At 40.6% G+C, this 25,980-nt stretch overlaps 1 protein-coding gene across 2 annotated transcripts in view; it reads left to right on the forward strand.

Annotated features, from left to right (window-relative positions):
- LURAP1L (leucine rich adaptor protein 1 like) overlaps nucleotides 1–15,819 on the forward strand; it is a 53,335-nt gene extending 37,516 nt beyond the window's left edge. For both annotated transcript variants that reach the window (XM_042913254.1, XM_042913255.1), the window contains one exon: nucleotides 15,254–15,819. In XM_042913254.1, the coding sequence (XP_042769188.1) occupies nucleotides 15,254–15,628 (375 nt within the window). In that variant the 3' untranslated portion in view covers nucleotides 15,629–15,819. The remainder of the gene's footprint in view (nucleotides 1–15,253) is intronic.
- The last annotated feature ends 10,161 nt before the right edge of the window (nucleotides 15,820–25,980 follow it).

The following is a 25,980-nucleotide window of genomic DNA, read 5'->3' on the forward strand; positions in this document are numbered from 1 at the left end:
TGTTATCTTTGGGTTCTCCTGGAGACTCTGAAATAGAGTCTGAGGCTTGGGATACTTTTAGCCGAAATCCCCTGTTGGTACCCAGGAGCCTTGTTGACCTGGTGGTAGGTTGTAGGGAAGGAGAACCCTTGTGTAGTGAATGATTAGGTCTCAGAATTAGTGAGCCTGAATTGGATGTTTCCCTTCCCCCGTGTTGGGTAAGCTCTGGTAACAGCCCAGTAAGTTAGGCTCTGGTAAAATAGTTTCCCTTGAGGACAGACAATGTTAAGGAGAACAGAGGGCTCTGAGAATATTTCAGAATGATAACTTGTCCCCTCCCCCTGCCAGAAGCATAGGGGATAGTGAGAACCTGGTGGGGGTCCTGGAGGTGACACTCATGAACATGTGGGGGTCTCCCTGAAATTGGGCCTCTTGGAGTTTTTAACTCTCAATCTAGTCTACCCTGAACCTCCAGCAATTCTTCAGTTAGAGTTTAAAGTGTTTCTACTGATACCAGCTCTACCTGGAGACTTCTGCTTCTGGCCTTATGCTCTTAGAAACCAATGCGTTTCTGTATCTACTTGGTTATCTCCCAGGGGCAGTGGTTTGCCCTGTGACCTCAGTTCTCTGATGAATTTAAGAAGAGTTGTTGACTTCCAGTTCGTTAAACTCTGTTTTGTTTTTGTTGTTGGTTTTTGTTTTTGTTTTTTGTTTTTGTTTTTGTTTTTTTTTGAGAGAGAGAGAGAGCATACATGCACAGAGGCACACATGCACAAGACAGGGAGGGGGCAGTTAGAGAGAGAGAGAGAGAGAGAGAGAGAGAGAGAGAGAGAATCCCAAGAAGGCTCTATGCTCAGTGAGCAGCCCTAGGGGGGACTCAATCCCACAACCCTAGGATCATGACCTGAGCCGAAATCAAGAGTTGGAGGCTCAACCGACTAAGCCACCCAGGAGCCCCATCACTCCTGTCTTCACAATAAAAACAAAGCTGAGGTGGTTCAGTTGGTTGAGCATCCCACTCTTGATTTAGGCTCAGGTCATGACCCCAAGGCTTTGGGGTCATGACCTGCATTGGGCTTCCTGCTGAGCATGGAGCCTGCTTGGGATTCTATCTCTGTCTCTGTCTCTGTCTCTGTCTCTCTCTCTCTCTCTCTGCTCCTCCTTCCCTGCTTGCTCTCTTTCTCTCTCTCTCTCAAATTGAAAAAAAATTAAAAAAGAAAGATAGGAGTGATAATTGCCATGCACTTTACATGTCAGACTGGAATCCAATGAGAATAACAGTCAGATTTATTACTTATTTGTTGTAATAATGACATTAAATTTATTAGATAAATTACTATGTAAGACCATGGCACGTAGAAAGCATTCAATAAATGACAGATGTTTTTAGTAATATTCTTAAAGCTAATGAAACAAGACAAAATACATCACTAGACATGATAGTCAATGCGTTATCAGCAAATGTTGCAATGTGGCAGGTGTTTGTCTTTGGCCACTCTTCAGGGTGTGAGATCACTGCTCTAACTAATATCATCTGGAAAGTCCCACCCAAAGTTTCCCAAATGAAAATGGTCAGTGTTTAGACATCACATACAAAACAAAATTGATCTTCAGCATCATGAAGTGAAACATTTCAAATATTACCAAATTATCAACATTGGGTAAACATGAATGATTGTAACAAAATGCCAGGCCTCAGTTATGTTTCCTGTGCAAAAGGACCATTCTATAAAAGGCCCTTCATAAAGAAAATGGGTTAACGTGTGAAAAAAAATCTGGCTTATGGGAGGCACTAAATAAATGCAACTTTTATCCCTATCTTAATCTCATTCCCCCTTTTCTCTAGTGAGGCCAGACTGAAGGGGATTAAATGGGGAATTATGAAAAGCAAGCTTACAATTTGATAGATTCCTCAGTATTGAAGATTCAGTGATGTCAGCTTCATTAATCTCTTACTATACTCTAAACTCTTAAAATTATATCTGAATGTTATTGTCTAAGTTTAGTTGATTATCTTATCATTGTATACCCTACTTTCTATGGCCCTTAAAGTATATGGCATATAGGGGTTCTCACGTGGCTCAGTTGGTTAAGCATCCAGCTCTTGGTTTCAACTTGAGTCATGTTCTCATGGTTTGTGAGTTCAAGTCCCACATCAGGCTCTGTGCTGACAGTGCAGAGTCTGCTTGGGATTTTCTCTCTCTCTCCCCTTCTCTCTCTCTGCCCCTCCCCATTCACATCTCTTTCTCTCCCCATGAGTCAGGGAGGGACACAGAATCTGAAGCAGGCTCCAGGCTCCAAGCGGTCAGCACAGAGCCCAACACGGAGCTCAAACTCACAAACCACGAGATCATGACCTGAGCTGAAGTTGGATGCTTTACCAACTAAGCCACCCAGGTTCCCCTAGAGAATATATTTATAAGTGACCTTCATTGAAAGCATCCTGTGTCAGATACCAGAGGAACCATCTATTGTTTCTCCTTTAGGGTAATAAATTACCATTTCTTATGGGGAAAATGGTGATCCTGTGGGAGATGCATATGGCCCCCTCTTGAAGAGCTTAACTTCCTTGAACATTTTCTGTCTCCATCAATAAAGATTTAACTACTCTGTTAACTTTTATACAAACTATGCAACAGTGAATCAGCAGAGTAGCATTCCATGGGCACTGTGGTCCAGCATCCATCACCCAACATTATCCACAAGTAGAAAGATCTCTAGGCTCTTGCTACTCAACGTGTCATATACAAAGCACTGGTTATTAGTTGTTCATGCTGAGTAACAAATACCTCCAAACTTAGCAATGTAAACAACAGACATGTTCTATGTCATGGCTTCTGTGAGTCAGAAGCCTGAGCACCGATTAACTGAGTGTCTCTGGCTCAGGGTCTGTTCACAAGTCTTCAGTCAACATGTTGGCTAAGGCTGCAGTCATCTCCAGGCTCAACTCAGGAGGCTCTGCTTCCAGCCTCACTCATATAGCCAGTAGCAGTTGGTGGGCCTAGGCCTTGCTAACTGCTGTCCAGTGATATCAGTTCCTTATCATGTAGATCTCACAATAGGACAGTTCATCGCCTGGCAGATGGTTTGCCTCAGAGCAAGCAACAGAGTATACCTGAGATGGAAACCGGTCTTTTTGTAACCTTTTCTCAGGAGAGACATCCCATCATTTTCACTATAATGTGTTCCTTAGAAACAAGGTAATAGGCCCAGTCCACACTCCAGGGCAGGGAACTAATGGGAGTGTGGATACCAGAAGGGGGTTACCAGGAGTCCTCTGAGAAGCCCCCAAAGATTTCCTGGCATCGGCCTGGGATGTGTTAGAAATGCATGATCGTGGGACTAGTGAACAGGATCTGAATTTTAACAAGACTCTCAGGTGACCCATATGCACATAAAGGTTGAAAAGCACTCCTCTAGGGATCAAGGCACATGCCCTTTATTCTGTCACAGAGGCTTGCTTCTCAGCTTAATGTTACTTACCAGTTGATGTTACTTTCCAAGGAGTGCAAAGTCAGTTTTCCTCACGACTCAGTTCTCCCCTGCCCACAAAAAGAAAAAAAAAAGGGAAGGTTATGGAAATACCACTGTGCTGAAGACAGATTAGAAAGAGAATCCGGGGGCGCCTGGGTGGCTCAGTCGGTAAACGTCCAACTTCAGCTCAGGTCATGATCTCACGGTTCGTGAGTTTGATCCCCGCATCAGGTTCTGTGCTGACAGCTCGGAGCCTGGAGCCTGCTTGGGATTCTGTGCCTCCCTCTCTCTCTGCTCCTCCCCCACTCACCTCTGTCACTCTCTCTCAAAAATAAATAAACATTAAAAGAAAGAGAATCGGGAGACTGGGGAAGAAGTGGGGCATGAGGATTATGTCGAACAGATCGAATACCAGCATCAAGAAGTCTAGGGGCGCCTGGGTGGCTCATTCTGTTGAGTGTCCGACTTTGGCTCTGGTCACGATCTCACAGCACATGGGTTGGAGCCCCGCATCAGGCTCTGTGCTGATGATAGCTCGGAGCCTGGAGCCTGCTTCAGATCCTGTGTTTCCCTCTCTCTGACCCTCCCCCGTTCATGCTCTGTCTCTCTCCGTCTCAAAAATAAATAAACATTAAAAATATTTTTTTAAAAAGAAGTCTACAGTACTGTTTCCTCAAAACCTCTTAAGTGCATTGCTAAATAACTCTGCATTAAAAATGCTATTTATAATGGTGGCCCATTACTAATTGATTCAGCTCAGTTCTACATGGTTCTTTTTATCAAGATAGGGAAGTGTGCAGCATATTTTGGAAATATATCCATTAAAATTATAATATAAAATGCAAATGCTTACATTATTTTTAGATATCTCTAGTCCCTTTCCAAGTATATTTCATGTCTCAATAATGCTTAAATATGGGGCGCCTGGGTGGCTCAGTCGGTTAAGCGTCCGACTTCGGCTCAGGTCATGATCTCACTGTCCGTGAGTTCAAGCCCTGCGTCGGGCTCTGTGCTGACAGCTCAGAGCCTGGAGCCTGCTTCAGATTCTGTGTCTCCCTCTCTCTCTGACCGTCCCCCATTCATGCTCTGTCTCTCTCTGTCTCAAAAGTAAATAAACATTAAAAAAAAAATTAAAAAAAAAATAATGCTTAAATAATAATCTATATTCAATATTTGAAATCTTTCCATAGAAAACACTAATAACTTTGGGATAAATATTTAAATTTTCCTCAAATTATATTTAGTGGAAAGGATAAAATTACATTAAGTTTTTAATCCTGAATAGAAAAATAAAAGCCCTTAGGGGAGAAATGAAAGTCTCTAATTCTCTAATCTCCTTATCATAATAAAATGCACTGGGTTAGGCAAAGCCTTTACTTTTCCTGTAACTTTAATTCAATAGCAAAAAAACAATATGAATCACTGAATTTTACTTTTTTTTAAATTTTTGAAATTTTATTTTTTAGAGACAGAGCACAAGGGGGTGGGGGAGGGGCAGAGAGAGAGAGGGAGACACAGAATCCAAAACAGGCTCCAGGCTCTGAGCTGTCAGCACAGAGCCAGACATGGGGCTCGAACTCACAGAACATGAGATCGTGACCTGAGCAGAAGTCAAACGCTCAACCAATTGAGCCAGGCTGGCACCCCTGAATTTTACTTTTGAAACCAATGTTGCACTGTATGTTAACTAAAATTTAATTTAAAAATAAAATAAAATAAAATAAAATAAAATAAAATAAAACTGGGCAGAGGAATATAGCCAGTTTTCCAAAGAAGATATACAGATGGTCAACAGGTATATGAAAAGGTGCTCAATACCACTAATCATCAAATACAAATCATGAAATACAAATCAAAAGCATAATGAGATATTACTTTACACCTGGTAAGATGGCTGTTATCAAAAAGAAAATAAATATTAAGTGTTGACAAAGATGTAGAGAAAAAGGAACCCTGTGCACTGTTGGTAGGAATGTAAATTGTTGAAGCCACTATGGAAAACAATATGGAGGTGTCTTAAAAAATTAAAAATTATGTTGCTTCTGGGTATATATCTGAAGGAGACAAAATCACTATCTCTAAAAGATATCTACACTCCTTATTTTCAGTACAGCATTAGTCACAATAGCCAAGTCATGGAAGCAACCAGGTGCCCATCACTGGATGAATGGATAAAGAAAATGTGAGAAAATGTGATACACACATGCACACACACACACACACACACACATAGGAATATTACTCAGCCATAAAGAGAAGGAAATTCTGCCATTCATGACAACGTGGATGGACTCAGGACATTACACTGAGTGAAAAAGAGAAAGACAAATAGTGTTTGATCTCACTTGTATGTAGAATCTAAACAAACTGAACTCATAGAGTCGGAGAACAGCTTGGTGGTAGCCAGAGGTGGATGACAAACTTCCAGTTACAAGATAAATACGTTCTGGGGATGTCATGTACCGCATGGTGACCAAAGTTAACAATACTGCATCGTGTATCTGGAAGTTGCTAAGAGAGTAGATCTTAAAAATTCTTAACAATACTGCATCGTATATCTGGAAATTGCTAAGAGAGTAGATCTTAAAAATTCTTAACAATACTGCATCGTATATCTGGAAGTTGCTAAGAGAGTAGATGTTAAAAATTCTTATCATAAGAAAAATAAAAATAATTGTTAGGTATGCAAGGTGACGAAAGATAATTTATTGTGGTAGTTATTTCACAGTATGTACATACACCAAATCATCATCATCATCACCTAAAGCTGACACAATGTTATATGTCAGTTGTATCTCAAAAAACCTTAAATTATGCATCGAAGCCTACAAACTAAGACGCCATATGAAAAACAAAGGTTATAAATGTTCAAAACCATCACTTTTAAATGTTTTACTATTAATTTTCTTGAGGTTATTTAAAATATTTACTGTACCCACAGGGAGAAAATATTACCTAATGCTGGGCTACTGAGCACCTTTTCTCAGCTTCGTGTTTAGCGGCGTCACATTGGGAGCTTGCAATTAGCCATGGTTGGAGTATTGACAGCACAGAAATTAGAAAACGCCGTCAATCAGAACTTGATTTTTATTTTGTTGACTGCCTTTAAGACAGTGATGGAGACAATGTTAATATGGCAGATTAAATTTAGAAGCGTGTCATGTCCTTAGTTATTACATTTTTGACAGCATATAAAGTTGGGAGATATTAAAAAACTCTTGTCCAAGTCACTAAAGATCACTAATAAACCTGTAAAGTTCTGACTAGTGCTGAACCACGTAACTAGGCTGAAGCAGAAACAGGCTTCCCTTTAATGAATATAATTTGTGCCAGGGTGAGAAATTGTTTAAAAGTGGATCACATAGGGGCGTCTGGGCGGCTCAGTCAGCTAAGCATCCGACTCTTGATTTTGACTCACGTCATGATCTCACGGTTCATGAGTTCAAGCCCCACATCGGGCTCCACACTGACGGTGCAGAGCCTGCTTGGGATTCTCTCCCTTTCCCTCTTGCTGCCCTCTCCCTGCCTATAAACAAACAAACAAACAAACAAACAAACAAACCAAACTTTAGATCACATAGATTAATGACAAAATGATTGAAAAAAGAGTGATTGGTGTCAATTCCTTGTTAAATTATGGTTGAACTGTAACGATAGGTTGCCGTACATATAAGAATTCAGCAAAAAATGTACAGAAGGCATTTTCTGAGAATCAACTAGTTACACACACAAAAAACTATACACAAGTATAATAAAAGGTAACGTATATTTTAGTATTATTTGTAAAGTGTGTGCTACACATCTGTTATATCAGCACGATTCTGGTGGCACGTGAGTGTGGTTTTCCCAGGGAGTCAGTTGTTGGACATTTGCCACGCCACCCTGCCTCCTCCTTCCTTCCCAGTGTGAGCAGGGCCACTCCATATCACAGGAGCACATCGTCATAGCCTCATCTGCCATGTAAAAATGCCGTTTTAAGTTCTAACCGGGAAAAATGCACAGGCAGAAAGCATATTTGTTACGACTTAGTGGGGACACTTCTGGTCTGGTCCTTGCTCTAGTCACGTGCGCTTCTCTGCTACAGATATCTCAAGTCCGTGTTTTTCTTAACTCATTCCAAATGAATTTCTGCTCAGGTGATTTATATTCTCTCTCATTGCCTGAAACGACGTTTTGCATATACATATTGAAAGCACTCAGGAGAAACAATATTCGCTGTATCAGAGTATGGAAAAGAAATTGACATCGCAGGCTCTAAGTGCTGATTGGATTCTAGCACCGGACAGAAGAGGACTGAAAAGCTCCCTGGTCTTATTTTGGTGATCAGAGGATTCGCCAGCAGGGAACTGTGTGGCACTCGTGAGCAGGCCTGGTGGCAGGAATTTATATTTGACATTCGGGAGAGTCACATGTGCCCCCTTTCAAATAAACCAGATGCAGCTTCCTAATTTATCAAAACATTAATCAGTTAGCTATGCAGATGACAGTGGTTTTATGTACGTAATTAGTCTCGGGGTAAATTACTCTTCTATAAGGTTTTGGGAAAAGAGAGAACTGTTTTAGTTATTGTTCAGTTCCACAGAAAAACACCACAAATGGAGGAAGACAAAGCTGATATAAAAATGGAATCCTCCGTTGCCCAATTAGAAAGAAATTTTGTTGTAAATTTCAAACTGCGTGAGAAGGCAGAGGGAATTTCTGGTAAATAGCACTTGTAAAAGGCCGCAGGCTTTTCTCCTGAAGCATTTGAAACCAAAAGCTGTGGATGGAAATGTACAGTGCCTTCTCGGACTGCAAAGAGACAATAATATCCTTATGGATCCTCTGAGAATACAGTTAGAGAAGTGGTTTATAAATACAGCTATTAATAAAACCGCCAGAAATTTTAAGGATGGGTAGGCAGAAAATCTTCTGTGATCATCAAATTGAGGATGTGGTGAATTTGGAGAGGGAGCAAATTTGGACTCGATTAGATTAGGCAAGGGAACACACAAATAAACTGGGATAAACCGGGAAAACAATATTCCAAACATTGTTATAGCAGCCTTTTAATAAGGTAGAAAAAGATCCCTTTAACTTTTTTTTTGCATATTTGGAAATAAATACAGCTAGAAAAAAAAGGCCTTCTACCAATTTCAAATTTGAAAAATACGTTCCTCTGAATTAGGAACTAGGATTAGAGCATCACATTAAAAGGCAAATCTGAACTGTTTTCCTTTCTTCGTGTATGTGATTATGGACTTATAAAGTCATCTTTCTCCCTTCTAATTCATACTGCAGCTTGCTGGACATTTGGGATTTAGGTCATGGATGGTGCAGATTTTACATTAGAAGTACATACCTAGGAGATGGCCTGCTTTTATCTGACTAGTCGATCCTTGTAAACAAAAGGGCTGGAGTGCTGTCCACGCCTCCAGTATGACAAGACAGAGCCAACTCTGCCCGTATTTGGAAGACACATTCCACAGCCCATGTACACATTTATGAACATAAACAGGCATATGGAAGATGATATGTATGTTTATCCTGGGGCAGAACACAAACAAGAAGCCAAACAGAAAGAGCCAAAATTACTGTCATCTCCCAATTTCTGATAAGGAGATTAAAATTCACGGAGAGCTCAAACTGCTGGCTCGGGCCAGGAGTTCTTACTAGCTAAAACTTTGGCTGGAGCTGTTGACTAGCAAAACTGATGGCTCCCTCTCCTCCAGAGCCCACGTACTTTTCTCCTAGAAGAAACAACCTAGTAATCAAATGGCCACAGGAATGACCAAAGGATCCGGGATGTCAAAATGGAGGGAAATCCTGACATGATCCTATCTGCAGATCCTTTGGATCAAATAACATCATAAAAAAAAACCAAAAAAAACAAAACAAAAAAAACAAACAAACCTCAATGTGAAAAGCAGACAAGTGCTAGGTCCTGAGTTGAGTTAAATTTTCAACCCCGGCAGAAATGACCTTTGTTCACAAACTGCTGTATCACCTCCACCTAGGCAGGTGACTCACTGGAGCTGAGAATACAGCCTCATCATTGTTCCTCATGAACGCAGAGGCCGAGGTCCCGTGTGCCCAGCCACTTTGCCCAAAGCTCACGCAGGTCGACAGTGACAGTGACTGGAACCCTGTGCCGCGTTCCTCACATAGCAGCACAAAAGAAGTTGACTTGTTTAGCAACTCCCTGGTTCACTGCAAATTTGACCACATTCCTGCCTTCATGGATTCATTATGCTAATTCATAACCTTTGTAGTCTTTCAGTGTTAGAATGATGGCCTAGAAGAAAACACAGACCTGGAAAAGCTTATTATTAAGAATATTTTGCTGTTGGGGCTCCTGGGTGTCTCAGTCGGTTAAGAGCCCGACACTTGGTTTTAGCTCAGGTCCTGATCTCAGGTTCGTGAGTTTGAGCCCTAAGTTGGGCTCTGTGCTAACAGCGCACAGCCTTCTTGGGATTCTGTCTCCCTCTCTCAGCCCCTCTCCTGCTCAGGCATGCTCTCTCTCTGTCTCTCTGTCTCTGTCTCTCTCTCAAAATATATATATATATATATATATATATATATATATATATATATATTTTAAAAAGACTATTTGGGGTGCTTGGGTGGCTCAGTCGGTTAAGTGACCGACTTTAGCTCAGGTCATGATCTCATGGTTTGTGAGTTCAAGCCCTGCATCAGGCTCTACGCTGACAGCTCGGAGCCTGGAGCCTGCTTTAAATTCTGTGTCTCCCTCTCTCTCTGCCCCTCCCCCACTCGTGCTCTCTCTCCCTCTCTCTCTCTCTCTCTCTCAAAAATAAATAAATGTTAAAAAAAAATAAAGGCGATTTCCTCTTTCCGGATCTCTCATTTCAAGTTCTGCTGTACACCCAGCTCACTACTTGTCCAAAAATGATACGAAATTTCAGCATTCACCCCATCTAGAGACCTGCTATGTTACAATCCTGAAGCGTGAGAGACTTCGGTTAAGCCTGAAGGTGAATTACATTGCGATAACTACAAGGACCAAAGTGGGGGAAGGCGGAGGAAGAAAAGAGGGAGTGACATTCACATCTCTTTGAATCAATCAGTACAAACCTTTCTCTTTTTCTTTTCTTCTTTCTTTCTTTCTTTCTTTCCTTTCTTTTCTTTCTTTTCTTCCTTTTTCTTTCTTTCTTTCTTTTCTTTTTCCTTTCTTTTTCTTTTTCTTTTTTCTTTTTCTTTCTTTTTTCCTTTCTTTTTTTTTCTCTTTCTTTTTCTTTTTCCTTTCTTTTTCTTTTTCTTTTTTCTTTTTCTTTCTTTCTTCCTTTCTTTCTTTCTTCCTTTTTCTTTCTTTTTCTTTTTCCTTTTTCCTTTCTTTTTCTTTTTTTTCTTTTTCTTTTTGTAAATGCCCTGTTTGTTCCCTTTGTTTAACTCATTTCATCAAGTGTCTACAGAATACCTGTGTGTGTGCTGTGCTAGTACCAGTTATCACATCAGAACAAACAGAATGGTGTTTGGAATGTGAGTCACACCTTGAAGTCCACGTCCTTTCAGAGACACTATCTCAGAATCTGTACATTTAAGCTAGGAATGCCAGTTTCCTTGTGCCAGGTACTCAGTGTTTGCATCCTGTGAATGAATCCAGATGGGACTGCACGCTGGGAATGCTTCAGTACAGAAATGCTCTTTCCAGAAACTGCCTCTCTCCTCCCTCTCAAGTCCTATATCACTGACCCACCGCAGAACCCAAGGGAGGGGTGTACTTGACAGATGGTCCAATCTGAAGCAATAATTCTGCCCTTGAATGAATACCAATCGGGCACCTGCTACGTGCCCAGCACTCTTGCAGGTCTTGGGCACAGAGTGGTGACCAGAATGGACCAAATTCCATGCACTCTGTGGTGCTTACATGCTCATGGGGAAAACAGAGCATAAATGTAATAAGCAGGATGACTTCAACTAGCTGTAAATATTGTGAAGGGTACACAAAAACCATAGAAGAGTAGTATGGAACTCAGCATGGAGATTGGATACCATGATAGATCAGGAAAGAGTTCTCCAAGAAAGGGAATGTAAACCCAGACCATGAACAGGGCCTCCCAACTCTCTATATCCTTAAAGTTACTGGACCTTATAAGGTCTCAGGTGAAAGAACTGGAAGTTCCCTACCAACGGGCCAGGCTACTGTCTCCTTGATAGATGGCCAGACGTTCTAAAGATGGACATGAGAAACAGGGAGGAAAGGCGGGGTAGCTACCGGAGACAGAAGCATCATTGTGATTTAGTTCCGTGACAGATTGCTCAGCCTTTCAAGGTTCATTGGCGATAGCAAAACCACACCTCAGTTCCAGAAGAAAGTGGTAGGAAGCAGCCTAGAGCTCCAGGTAATGGACAGGCAGCCATGTGAACCGGCCGGCCCGGCACTCCTACAGCAGACAGCTGTTTACTCTCTCCCCAGGAGGACAGAGGTGGAAGTTAAATCTGTAATCATTATCAGCCAGATCAACGCGTTCTAACTGACTTGCTTTCGTCATGTTTCCCCCAGCCGTGGTTCAATGGCCTGTGAATGTTTACCTTCAGTAGAAAAAGATTTAAAAAAAAAAAAAATGGTCAAAGGAAGCTTTTGTGACTTCATAGTCTACTCCTCTCTGATTTGCGTTCCTCAATGAAATTGAAAAATTTGTATCTGATGCAGTCACTGTGTGACTCAGACCAAAATTGCTGGAAAAAAAAATTGTCCTGAGTATGCTAAAACCCCAGAGTGACACATTTGTTGGGAATGTGCATTATTACCGCCTTAAGAGCCGAACTTTCACACATCTAAAATTATGCCTATTTCTTTTTTCTTTTTGAAGTTTATTTCTTTATTGGGGGGGGGGGGAGGGACAAAGGAAGAGGAAGAGAGGGAATCCCAGCCAGGCTCCGCATGCTATCAGCACAAGAGCTCTACTCGGGTCTCTATCCCATGAACCTTGAGATCAGGACCTGAGCCAAAATCAAGAGTCGGGCGCATAACTGACTGCGTCACCCAGGGGCCTACTTCTAAAAACATTATGCCTATTTCTAAAAAAAAAAAATCAGTCCTCAGGTCAGACGTTAAGATATGGAAAAATTGTAAGACATTTCTTACGTGGGCCAGCAGAGGAGGCTGGACTCAGCTTTAGTGCTTGATAGAAGAAGAGGACTTCAGAAATGGGGAGGATTTGAAGAGGAAGAGAAGAAGTAGTTCAAGGGAGGGGACTAACAGAGAACACACCCGCAGCTGGAAAAGACCAGAACATTTTCACGCGACAGGGCGGGGCTGCGAACAAATGCAGCTGTGGCTCATTTGGTGAGCTGACGGGAAACGGTCCCATTTATGTTGCACCATGCCTACAGCGGGCACAGCATGTTTCATCAGCTACAGATGCCTAACAGAAGAATTTTGTAAGACTTTGGCTCATATGGGGTTTCTGGGCTCTTCAGCGGACCTAGACAATTTGTTGCTTGACAAATATCTGTTGTATCACGTGTAACCTGAACAGTATCTTGATGGCCCATGGGGTGTGTGGGTGATTATGAGCATGAAGACCGCCAGAAAGCCTCCTTCCTCAACACAACACCGCTGCAAGGTCACTGAGACAGCAGTGTCACTGAGACACTAAGACAGGAAAGCCTCTCAAAACGTACTGTTTCCATTCTTCTGTTCATGGACACCTCAGAGATGAATGATTGTCACTGTTACCTTCTACACAGTTGGTTTTGGTCTTTTCTCAGAGAAGATAAGGAAGTTACCCTGGTTACTGTATGTAATATCCTCACAAAATGAAGGGTTTAAAATCGTACTTTATGCTTTTTTGGTATTTATACATACATAACTGGTAACCTCACATCTTCGAAGTCATTGATAGACATTCCATCTCTCCTAATGTTTGTTCACTACAATCACTCAATCCAAAGTTCACCTTCGGTTATGGATTAACTCCTAACCAGGAAGTACTTTTATAATATGAATGCATACATTTGAAGACAATAGCTCCTTTCTCCCTTAAGGCTTGAGTCACTCATGACTGAATGCCTTTAATAATTCTAGAAACCCACAAGTCTGAATTAGCCTTGTATCTTAAAAAAAGAATCAGCGGGGCGCCTGGGTGGCTCAGTCGGTTGAGCGTCCGACTTCGGCTCAGGTTGTGATCTCGCAGTCTGTGAGTTCGAGCCCCACATCGGGCTCTGTGCTGACAGCTCAGAGCCTGGAGCCTGCTTCAGATTCTGTGTCTCCCTCTCTCTCTGCCCTCCCCCTGCTCATGCTCTGTCTCTCTCTGTTGAAAATAAATAAACATTAAAAAAATTTAAAAAAAAGAAAGAATTAGCAAAGCCCAGCCTTTTAGATTAATGACCCCAAAAATAAATAAACATTAAAAAAATTAAAAAAAAAAAGAAAGAAAGAATTATCAGGGCCCAGCCTTTTGGATTAATGACCCCAAATTGAAACAAACAAACAAACAAACAAACAAAACAAAACCAGAAATCCATTTCAAACCATAATGAATGTGACCAGGACCTCTGGTGGCCAAATGTATTCCTGGCTCCTAATCTAGGCACTGGAATCTTTCTGGGAGCTATGTCTCTTCACTTCCAACTAGAATAGGGGCAATCATGAGAGTTCGTGCAGCCTACCTCTTTCCATATTCTACAGAACCACCACACTTTTGATATTAGTGAATGTCCCCCATTTAACTGTAGGACCTATAAAGAAATTCTACTTTGTGCTGTGAGACAGATTTCTTTGAAGTCGTTTAGGACTACACACCTAGAAGGCACCTAGGGAAGTTCTAGAACTTTCTCAGATTTTCATATACCAATTTGGAGCGGGACTTCCCCTGACATGTCTGAGGCAAGTAACCAGGTCTATAGAAGACACCTGTATGCTTCATCTTGTAAAGTGGAACAGTATTGGTTGGCATCCTTTTGGATTCAAGGAATATTAAAGCAATTTGTTCTTAAAAATAAAAGCATTATTTAGTACTATATATTTGTCAACATAGCTATAAAGAGTGCAGACCTTTTCTGTAGTCTTAACTCTTTTCTGTAGATTTCAGCTTCTTCATCTGTATAATGGGGATAAAAATAATAATCTATGGTAACGGGTTGCTATTAATGAAGGTTGGACCTTGCATAATGATGTCTGGTACATTATCACGCAAAAACCAGGAGCTGCTACAATGGTAGTGATTCCTTAATTTCGACACATTTCTCTTCTCCCCACCTCACAGCATCTACATATATATATATATCCCCAGGTAAATATGGATAAGTGATTAGTCTGGCCAGAGAGAGGATGTGTTTCTGAGCAGAAAACCTGACATTCAAAATGGTATTCCCAGGCAACTTGGTTAGGGCCAGGGATGCAGTGGGAGTTTTACAGTCCCCTTTGGACCCGATGCATCTGGCAGGAAGTGAGTTGTTTATGACTTTTGCCATCGGTCAGGAGATTTCCAAAGATCCTGAGATGGAGTGAATTTGTATTCTGTTCTGTGCATTGCAAGTTATAGACTGCAGAAGACAGGATCCAAATGAATTTTGAGTCTTTCAAAAATGTAGATGGGGCGCCTGGGTGGCTCAGTCAGTTGAGCGGCCGACTTCGGCTCAGGTCATGATCTCACGGTTCGTGGGTTCAGGCCCCACATCGGGCTCTGTGCTGACAGCTCAGAGCCTGGAGCCTGTTTCGGAATCTGTGTCTCCCCCTCTCTCTGCCCCTCCTATGCTCGTGCTCTGTCTCTCTCTGTCTCTCAATAATAAATACACGTTTTAAAAACAGGTAGAATAACTGGCGTGTCTTTCGTCTCCCCCCTCTTCCCCGTAGGTTAACCTCAGAGCCACAGATGTGAGGCTCATGCGCCAGTTGCTTGTTATCAACGAGAGCATTGAGTCCATCAAGTGGATGATTGAAGAGAAGGCCACCATTACCAGCCGAGGAAGCAGTCTCAGTGGCAGCCTGTGCAGTTTATTGGAGAGTCAGAGCACCTCCTTACGTGGCAGCTACAATAGCCTGCATGATGGCAGTGATGGGTTGGATGGCATCTCCGTGGGGAGCTTTCTGGACACTCTGGCAGATGATGTCCCAGGCCATCAGACCCCATCAGACTTGGACCAATTCAGTGACAGCTCCATAATAGAGGACTCACAAGCACTGCACAAGCACCCCAAACTGGATTCTGAATACTACTGCTTTGGCTAATGACCCAGTTTTTTGCATGGGATTGGTGTGCAATTAACTTGTATTTATCCTTCTTCTCTGCTGCTATCTTTTTGGTGTGATTTTTTTTATATATATATGACAACCTTTTTAAAAGAAGCTTATTTTGAAACTGCTTGATGATAATTCTGTTGCTCCTAATATTTCTTATCTGGACTGATTGATCTTTCTCTCGTACATCTCTATTTTTATTTATTACAATGATTTTTCTCCCTTCTTTACAGTGACACAAGTAAAGTACGGGGAAAAAGAATAAGCAATAATTATGTTTTTGCTTTTGTTTTCAGAGCAAGGGGTCAGGGATTACCAAAAAATAAATCTTTGCTAAATTTTACAATAAACCAAAGTCTGACAACAGTTTATTTTGTTCTTTGTATGCTTAAACAATTCAAAGTTTCATTTTCCAGAACATACTGAAGTTTATTAGGATTTGTATCACAGGTTGGACAAAAGAGTTGCAACGAACGTAGGCATTATTTGTAGGCAAAAACTTCCTAGTATAAAATAAACAATACAGCTAGTCACATACTTCCACGTGGCAATTATTCGGAAGCCACAACTCTGTGAAATCTGCTCACTTCAACTTTGAGTTCATACTTTGGATCGTACTTTTGTCTTTAGTGACTCTAACTCAAACTATATAAGCTTAGTTGTGTGATAATATATATGATTCTCCCAGATTTCAAAGAATAATTGAGGTTAGCTACATGAAGGTGATTAGAGAGATTCTAACTTGTATTTTGAGATTTTGTTGACATTTGTTTATAGGTGTTTTGTGATTCTGATATGATATACAAACACACAAATCACATATATGGATGGATGGATGGATGGATGGATGGATGGATGAAGTGGGAATTAGAATCACCATTTGTGAAGTCTAATATATCCTGTCATCCTGGAGTAAATAATCTCTTAGTTTTCTGAAATGACATCCAAAAATACAACTCATGTAGTAAACAAACATTTCATTTTGGTGTGTTATGAATCTTCCACATTCTTTTACCTTAATGATTCCTCATGAGTGAATTATTGAGATTTCAAACTTTTCTTTGTAAATATGTTTCTGTACTAAACACCTTACAGTATGAATCAAAAAGGCTTCCTATTTATAATTGAAAAATGTCCATACTTGAGAAATGGTTTCCCCAAATTTCCTTTGTTGATATATAACTATTACACTCTTGTCAAATGTATTGTTTGCTTCCAGAACATATGTTATTCCATTTCCAATTAAAATCTATAGGGTCTATATTTTACACCAGTCTTTTTTTCATAAATTACTTGATATAATCCACATCGCAACAATCTCATGATGTGAAAATTGTCTCTTTTCTATATTTGAGGAAACTGAGGCACATGGAAGGTAGGTAACTGGATCAAATCACCAGTAAGTGTCAAGACTAGGATTTGAACTTGAGTCTCTCTTAGCCATAACAATAACAATGGCCCCTTTGATACCTATTGAAGTTAAATAATAAAGTATGGATAAAAAAGCAAATATAAGCCCATTACCAAAAAAAAAAAAAAAAAAGACCAATATTTTCTTTCCAATGAGTGAGAACCCACATTTCCCAATACTAAGCTTTCTAAGCCCTTTCCTGAATTCACATGTCCAGAGTCAGTTTTGTTCCTACAGGTGAATTGGGGATTTGACATGCCAACCGTTACTAGTGTATTTTCCCCTTCCTGCTTATTTTTACTTTCAACTTAGCAAAGGCTGGCTGATTGCCTATTCTGTTCAGTTTTAACCTAGAATTAAACCAAGCCGTTTTCAGCACAGATTATTTACCCAATTAAAATCTGAGAATGTTCATTATGACCTACCAGAGAAACATCCTTAGAACCAAGACTGATGCGTTCAAGCAGAGGGTAATGAAATATGTAACCAGATGTCTAGCACTGTAAGAACATCCTCAGTAAGAGGGAAGGAAGCAGACAGCAAGGGTATAAGAGGCATCAAGGGAAAATTCTCACCCCATCACAAGCCAGCATTTGCCTAGAACAAGCCAGATACATGAACAGTGATTTCTGTCCTCCGATCATACCTGCAGATTGTAAATCAAATGTGGCAAATTTCTTTCACATCCTCCTCTTCCTAATCAGTTTCCCCTGCTATTTGCCAATCCCATGTTCTCTATATGTGTCCCATCTGTGGAAAGGATATTATAAAAGCAAAAGAGTATAATATGGGAAAAGTGTGTGGAATAGTTTTCATTGATCCATTGTATTTTAAGGGAAACTGTCATGAACACTGGCAGAATACTCGAGAATTTTTTTGGCTCTATGAGTTTCACTACTGTATGTGCTTTACATACTGTATGTATGTGTTCCTATTGATTTATTTTTTTTTTTTTTGCAAAATGTACCAATTATAAAGTCTATGATTTAAATATTAGAGTCCTACGAAGCCAACAATATTTTGATTGTTGATTTTACTAAGTGGAGGAAAATATACAGTCAAACAACACTAATTACTAACATATTTATTTGTTTCAAAAGAATGAATGCATTTTTAACTAAAGAATCCCCGTAACTAATCTCTGACCTGGAGCATCTGATATTTGATCTATGTCAGCATCATGAGAAAATGGGGTAAAAATTTAAAGCAAAAATGCCTTGTGAACTATTCTGCCTGCACTGAGCTGCCTTCTCCCAGAGAAATGGAAACTGTCCTTGGTTCTATAAATCTCTCCATTTTATAGACCCATCTGCCTTATAATGAGAAGGAGATAATTGGAGGTAAGGAAGTTTGAAAATTTAGAATACATTTTAAGGGTATTGCAAATAAAGACATGCTAGATGACCCAGTTAGAAGACTTTTTGATTTTTTTTTAAGTGATCTCTACATACAACATGGGGCTGGAACTCACGACCCCAAGATCAAGTCATGTGCTTTACAGGCTGAGCAAGCCCAGGCGTTCTGACCAACTTAGAAGCCTTAATTAAATTTCAAAAACCTCCATTAATTATACTACCAGTCAGCCCCAAGTTGCATAACATAAAGTGTTAAGTATTTGTCAACACTTAGAAATGCAATAAGGATTCTTTGCTGTTGGGTAAATTATAAAGGCATTTGAAGCTCCACGAACAACTTCAATCAGGCATTTAATGTATCCCCAACTCCAGCAAAACACAATTACCTCCATTCTGTCAAAAAATAGTTGTTTTGAGGTCCTTATCTTATACCTTAGCAGCAGATGACACATTAGATTATGCATTTCTAGAAAGACTTTCTTCATTTGGCTTCCAGGACATCACTCTCCCTTGGTCCCATCATCCCCCACTTACCTTCTTGTTGGCACACTCTGTTGCTGTTTTCTTTTCATATTCCTGACTTCCAAACACACGAATGCCCCTTTTCTCAATCTTGGTATCACTTCTATTCTAAAATGTCTCCCTTGGGAATTTCACCCAGTTCCAGAGCTTTAAATGGCATCCGTGTACTGAGATTCCCAAAAGAATATCTCTTGCCCCAGTTTCTCTCCTGAACTCAAGTCTCCCATGTCTCTCTGCCTCCATAAGAATTTGACTTAATGTCTGATAAGCATTAGTCTCAACATATACAAAACTGGGATTTTGTTCTTATTTTCTAAACTTCTCCAGTTCAGAAAATGGTGTCTCCACTCATCAAATGCTCAGCCAAATCCAAGAAAGATAATTGCATTCTTTCTCTCACACCACATCCAATCCATCACGCAAATCATACAAGCCCCACCTTAAAAATGTGTCCAGAATGGACTACACATTCTTACCCCTACTACTATTACCAGACTAATCCAAATCACCATCACTTCTTCCTGGGTCTATTCCAATAGCCCTGTCTTATTTCCTTGCTTCCACCATTAACCTTTCCACAGTTGGTGTTCAACACAGCAACCAGATTAATCTTTTCAGATATAAGTCAGATATTTACTAGCCTCTGTTCCAACCCTGTAATGTACCTCCATTTCTCTCCCTGTGTATAATCCAAATCTTTACCACAGACTACAAAATCCTATGCATTCTGTCACCTTTCTACCTGTCTGACTTCATCTGATACTATTCTCTCCCTCTCTCATTGTGACCCTCATTTGTATTCTTACTATCCTTAAAAACTCAAAATCCAAGCCACGTTCTTAAATCAGAATCTTTGCACCTATCTTCCATCTTTCTAAAATATTTTTCCAGGGACACCTGAGTGGCTCAGTCAGTTAAGCATCGGACTTCGGCTCAGGTCATGATCTCACAGTTAGTGGGTTTGAGTCCTGGATGGGGCTCTGTGCTGACGGCTCAGAGCCTGGAGCCTGCTTCAAGTTCTTTGTGTGTCTCTCTCTGCCCCTCCCGTGCTCATTCTCTCTCTCTCTCTCTCTCTCTCTCTCTCTCAAAAATAATATAAAACATTATTTTTTTAAATATTCTTCTCCCAAATACTCATAAATCTTGTTTCTCCAGTTCTTTTTGGTCTCTAGTCAAATGGCATCCTTTCTGAGAGGACTTCTTACATACACAGTCTGTCCTTATCCTGGTTTGTTTTTCTTCATACCATCACTTAATACATAGTTTTGGCATGTACTTTCTGCTTCTCCAAACTAGAATATAAGGCCTGTAAGAATAAGAACTGTGTTTTGTTCACTACTTCTCCCAACCACCTAAAAGAGTGTCTGTCACATAGCAGATACCAAATACATATTTTTCTTGATTAAAGCAATTAAAAACATTTGCTGGGTGCCTTCTAGGTGCTGGAACATGATTGTACTAGGTTCTGATGATAGAGAAAGGAGGAAGGTATGAATTCTGCTTTCAAGGAACTCATTTTTATAGTATGTTTCTCTGGAAGGAAATGTAATGCCCCACCCTCCGAGACGTCCATGGCCTAATCCCTGGAACCTGTGAATGCCTTACATGGGAAAAGGGACATTGCAGATGTAATTAAGTGAAGCATTTTGAGGTGGAAAGATGACCCTAGATTATCTGAGTGGACCCCATGTAATTATAAGGGTCCTTATAAGAGTAAGGCGGAAGTGTCAGAGGGAAAAGTATGAGGACATTAAACTTCTGGCTGTGAGAGTAGAAGGGCCATGAGAAAAAAAGTGCGAGAAGCTTCTAGAAGCTGAAAAAGACCAAAGAATAGATATGCCCTTAGAGCCCTGTTGACATCTTGATTTTAGACAAGTAAGACCCATTTTGAATGTCTGATGTCCAGAACTGTAAGATAATAAATTAGGATTTTAAGCCACTAAATTTACAGTAATTTATTACAGCAGCAAATTACTGCAAATCTTGGTAATTGGAAGTGGAATGAAATGTTACTGTAACAAATGCCTAAAAAAGTGGAAGTGGCCTTGGAATTGAGGAAAGGGTAGGAACTGGACCACTCTGGGGAGCATGTTAGAAAAGCCATGCCTGCTTTGAACAGACTGTTAGTAAAAAGATGAATTTAACGACTCTGCTAATAAAGACTCAGAAGGAAATGAGGAGCATAGGAGAGAAAATCTATATTGTCTTAGAGAATACTTAAATCATCATTAAGCTGACTAACGGTAGTAAGGATAGTAAATGCACTGCTGGTAAAGGCTCAAAAGGAAATGAAAAACATATTGGAAGTTGGAAGAAAGAGAATTCTTGTTATATAGTGGCAGAAAGTTGAGTGGAACTGTGTCCTACAGTTACATGGAAAGCAGAATTTGTAAGTGACGGACTTGGGTTTTTCTGAGGAAATTCTCAGTGTTGAAAATAGGGCTTGGTTTCTTCTTGCTTCTTATAATAAATTGCAGGAGGGAAGAGAAGGGGGAAGGGGGAAGAAATAAATAAAAAAGGAACCAGGACTTGATGAAATGGGAAATTCTCAGCTATCCAGATTGCAGAAGACTCTAAAACCGCAAGATTCACTGTCAAGAGCGTTCTGGAAAGATGGCCAAGAGTGTGACTAGACAACCATCTTCTAGTGCCTCAGAAGGGACAAAAGGTCAACATATTCAGTCACAAAGAGACGTCTTCCTCGAAGAGATTAGGCCTGTGACTCATGGATCCACCTCCACCATTTCAGCGGAAGCCAAAACTAGAGATGAGGTTATCTAAGAAAGGCCCGTGGAAGGGGCTTCTTTTCTAATGGAGTGAATCCTTGTGACCTACATAGGAGACTGATGAAGTTCATAGTAACTTCATGCCAGCAGAAATACTGCCAGTTTGGACTGAAGGCGACAGAGAGGTCCAAATGAAAAAAGGCTGTAGAGTTCCCATAATTCCATAGGCAGAAGACAGGCTGGTAAAACTCTTCAGCTACAAATACATGCTATCTTTGACATTGAAAAAAAGAGGGGGGTGGGGGGTGACTCCAAGGGTGGAGGTGCAACCTCAGCGGAATGAGTCATCAACCCAAAGGGCAGAGCTGAAAACTATAGAGGGTTATTCTTAGGGCCAGTGTTAGCGTCTCAACTGCATTTTTAAATTCCCTAGGACTGGGGCGCCTGGGTGGCTCAGTCGGTTGAGCGTCCGACTTAGGCTCAGGTCATGATCTCACGGTTCATGGGTTCGAGCCCCGCGTAGGGCTCCGTGCTGACGGCTCGGAGCCTGGAGCCTGCTTCGGATTCTGTGTCTCCCTCTCTCTCTGCCCCTACCCCCACTTGTGCTCTGTCTCTTTCTCCGTCAAAAATTAAAAAATAAATAAAAATAAAAATAATAAATTCCCTAGGACTGGTACCCTTCCTTCCCTTTTCTCCTTTTGTGAACTGAAATGCCTGCTCCGGTTTCCTCTGCCTGTCCCACCACTGCATTTGGGGAACAGATAACTTGTTTCTTGAGTTTCACAGGCTTCAACATGGAGAGGAATTGTGCCTTAGAAGAGATTATCCCCAGAGCCTCACCCTTACCTGATTTAGATGATTTAGGTAAGGAAATGGGGGACTTTGGAGGTGATGAGATTTAAAAGAGAATTTGGACTCAAAGTTGATGCTGTATGAGTTGAGGCATTTGCAAATGTTGGATGGGGTGAACGTAGTTTGCACATAAGATGGACGTGCATTATGGGGGGCCAGAGTCAACTTTGGTATGCAGTGCAATACCCTCTCCCCCAAGAGAGTCATCCTAATCAAAGATCCCTCTTAATCTTTAAACCTATGACTATGTTACCTTTTGTTACCTCAATAATACACTGCCTCCACCTAAGCCTTTCTCTCTGCTCTAGTTCTGTGCTTTTTTTGTTTTTTACTACCAGAGAAAAAAGTAGAAATCTGGACAAGGAGGAGTTCTGGGCTAAAAGATAAGAAAGTGAGTACATTAAGATCTGACCACCTGGCCACATTTTTCACAAATCATGTCTTAAGACAATTTATGTGGCCCAAAACTCCCATTCCTTCTGACTTTGTAAGTAAACCTGAAGTCTACTGTAAATATGCCTGCGCTCCTAACAGCTAAAGTTACACCACTATCAGTCTCCACTCTAGGAGGAATCCCTGAAAGTCCTCTCTTCCTGAGAAGCACAAAAACACTTAGGAGGGTGAGTTGAATCATATTGCATGGACTGATCAGTTGTATGCACTATAATCTCCTCTCTGGCACACCGAGCAACTGGGAGATCATCCATCTTGTAAAACTACATATTTTAATTTCTACAAGATTGTAATTGTCACTTGCTTATTTCTCCAATGATTCTTATGGATCCTTCAAAGTTATCAATCATCGTGAAGTGTTTACCACTTGATGGTCATTTGTTTGAGGAGTCTTTGAGCTTCATATACACTTTCTGTATTGTCAAAATGGATATTTAAAAAGTACTTATACTTATTAGTTTCAATAAAGTGCATTTGTAACCAGTAACAGCGCCTCTTTTTCTCTATATTTTAAATACCACCTGAACCACAGGCAAGGAATCCAACATTTTGTAAAATATTTTTAGTCATTAATATTGAAAAGTCGTATTTCTTGCCCATATGGAACATATAATTAAGGAAGAATGAAGATAACTATAATACAGTATGATAGTTGTCAAATAAGAAGCATGGTCAGGGTGCCTGGGTGGCTCAGTTGGTTGAGCAACAGGCTCTTGGTTTTGGCTGAGATCATGATCTCACTGTTCATGAGTTCAAGCCCCACATCAGGCTCTGTGCTGACAGTATGGAGCTTGCTTGGAATTCTCTCTCTCTTCCGCTCTCTCTGTCCTTCCCCCTTCTCTCTCTCAAAATAAATAAATAAAACCTTTTTTTTTTTTAGGAAAAAATAAAAAGCATGGTCTAATAGGGAAAGAGGCATCACTGAATTATTGCAAAATCACTGTAGGAGTGCTGACAATACTGACTCCATTCCTGGCCCTCCATCTTGTTTGTGCTCCCTCAAGACTTCTCTTAGGGATGCATGTTTCCAGGCCACTTGGAGATTAATATCCATACCTTAGAAATGTCCACCAAGGGATGCCCACTAGGATGGAGGGAAGCCTATTTTGGCTTCCCACGAATCTATTAGGGGTAACATAATCTTTCTGCTTCCTGACACAGAAGTGGTGCCCCACAAAGTCTAATTATAGGTGAGCTGTCAATTAAGAGCATGCAGACCCTCTGAGGTGCATGTAAACACTTTGATCTCATGGTAATGCCCTTCTGTGTGTTCCCTTGCTCTAGAAAATCTGTAGACTAAGCTCTGGACTTTGAGGACAACAACCATTCAGTTGCCGTGGATCATCTTCCACCAGATCTACGCCACCCCCCACCCACCCCCATCAATAAGTTACTAAATAAGACTGAAAATTGCATGGAGTCACCTGCTTTGTTTTCTCGTCTCAACTTGCCTTCTCAGGTTGTGGGATACTTTACTGTCCCCCTCACCTTCTAACAATCAGTAAACTATATATTTGGGAAATGTTAAAACCATATCTTAGGTTTCTTTTATTAATTATTAAGAGAGATACTTTAATAAAATTATCTCTGCATAAACCTTACCAAGATTAACTTATGTTCTTGTCCTGGACAATTTTCCAAGAGAACCATTTAAAACAATGCTAGGTGCACCTGGGTGGCTCACCTGGTTAAGCGTCCAACTTCAGCTCAGGTCATGATCTCACTGTTTGTAAATTTGAGCCCCACCTCAGCCTCTCAGCTGTCAGTACAGAACCTATTTCAGATCCTCTGTCTTCCTCTCACTGCCCATCTTCCACCCGTGCCCTCTTTCTCTCTCTCTCTCTCTCTCTCTCTCAAAAATAAGTAAACATTTAAAAAAGATAATGCTAATAAATTGATGACTTAGAGTTTGTTAATAGATTCCTTGCTAACATAGCACTTATATGTTACCTATTCCAAAGGATAGAGTTATTGAACACAGCCAACATAAATACAAAAGTGAATGAAAATACCTATTTCCGTGATTAATACCAGATACTGAATATCAGGAGCTGCATTAGATGTAATTGAGAACACTATTCTGCTGGAGGAGTCTGATGACCTTGAATATGGCAGCAAACCCATGCTATCTCAATCCTAGGAAATCTCCACATAAACGACTCAAGTTCATTCAAATAGTAATGGTCAGATTTTAGACACTAACTTAAGCTTTACAGACTCCAATTCTTACAGCATGCAGATTATAGCACGAAAATATTTTACTTAACTCAAAGTGGCTTTTCCTGACCTGAGATGAACCAAGAGAAAGTTTGTCAGCATAGTCATACTTACAGCCAACATAGTTTTGCAATGGCCCAATATCGTGCTTTTTGAGGCCAGTTTTGCCAAGAAGAAGGATTTCTCTGGGTAAGTGTGGAAATGCAGTAGGGGCGTGATAGAAGGAGAGAGAAGAAAGTAGACAGAATTGGTTTTGCACAACGTTTGAATTCCCTGCCCAGCAGGACATAGTTGCTATTTGGATTTTATTGACTAACGCATCAATCTTACACGATGCCTATGTAATCACTGTTATCATTGCCTAAATGTTTAGGAAAGCATTCCCATTAAACACTAAGCAACACTCTTTCAAATCTCCTCACCTATCATTCTGAATGATTGTTGTGTAGCATGCTTAACCTAAGGTCTGGTCAAGTCAAACCAGAGGCAGTGCTGGGATCATATCACATCTACCTGTATTTATGAGTGCTAGTTAAATTCCAAACATTGCCCGAAGTTGGCATTCTTTCAAGTCATTAACATCATGCACAGGGCCCATTTGTCCAATGTGGGAGAAAGAATTGTCAGAGCCTGCATTATTTCATTCTTTACTAATGAGGGATCATGTACCGATAAATGCTGCATTCTTGATGATTTTAGATTCTCCTCAGAGTAATTTACTGCAATTATTTTTACATCACCCAAATCCACCTATAAATCAAAGACAGCTCTAGTGGTCCACTCTGCATTTTTCCCTTTCATGCAAAA

Source organism: Panthera leo, chromosome D4 (assembly GCF_018350215.1).
Source record: "Panthera leo isolate Ple1 chromosome D4, P.leo_Ple1_pat1.1, whole genome shotgun sequence".
Lineage (NCBI taxonomy): Eukaryota > Metazoa > Chordata > Mammalia > Carnivora > Felidae > Panthera > Panthera leo.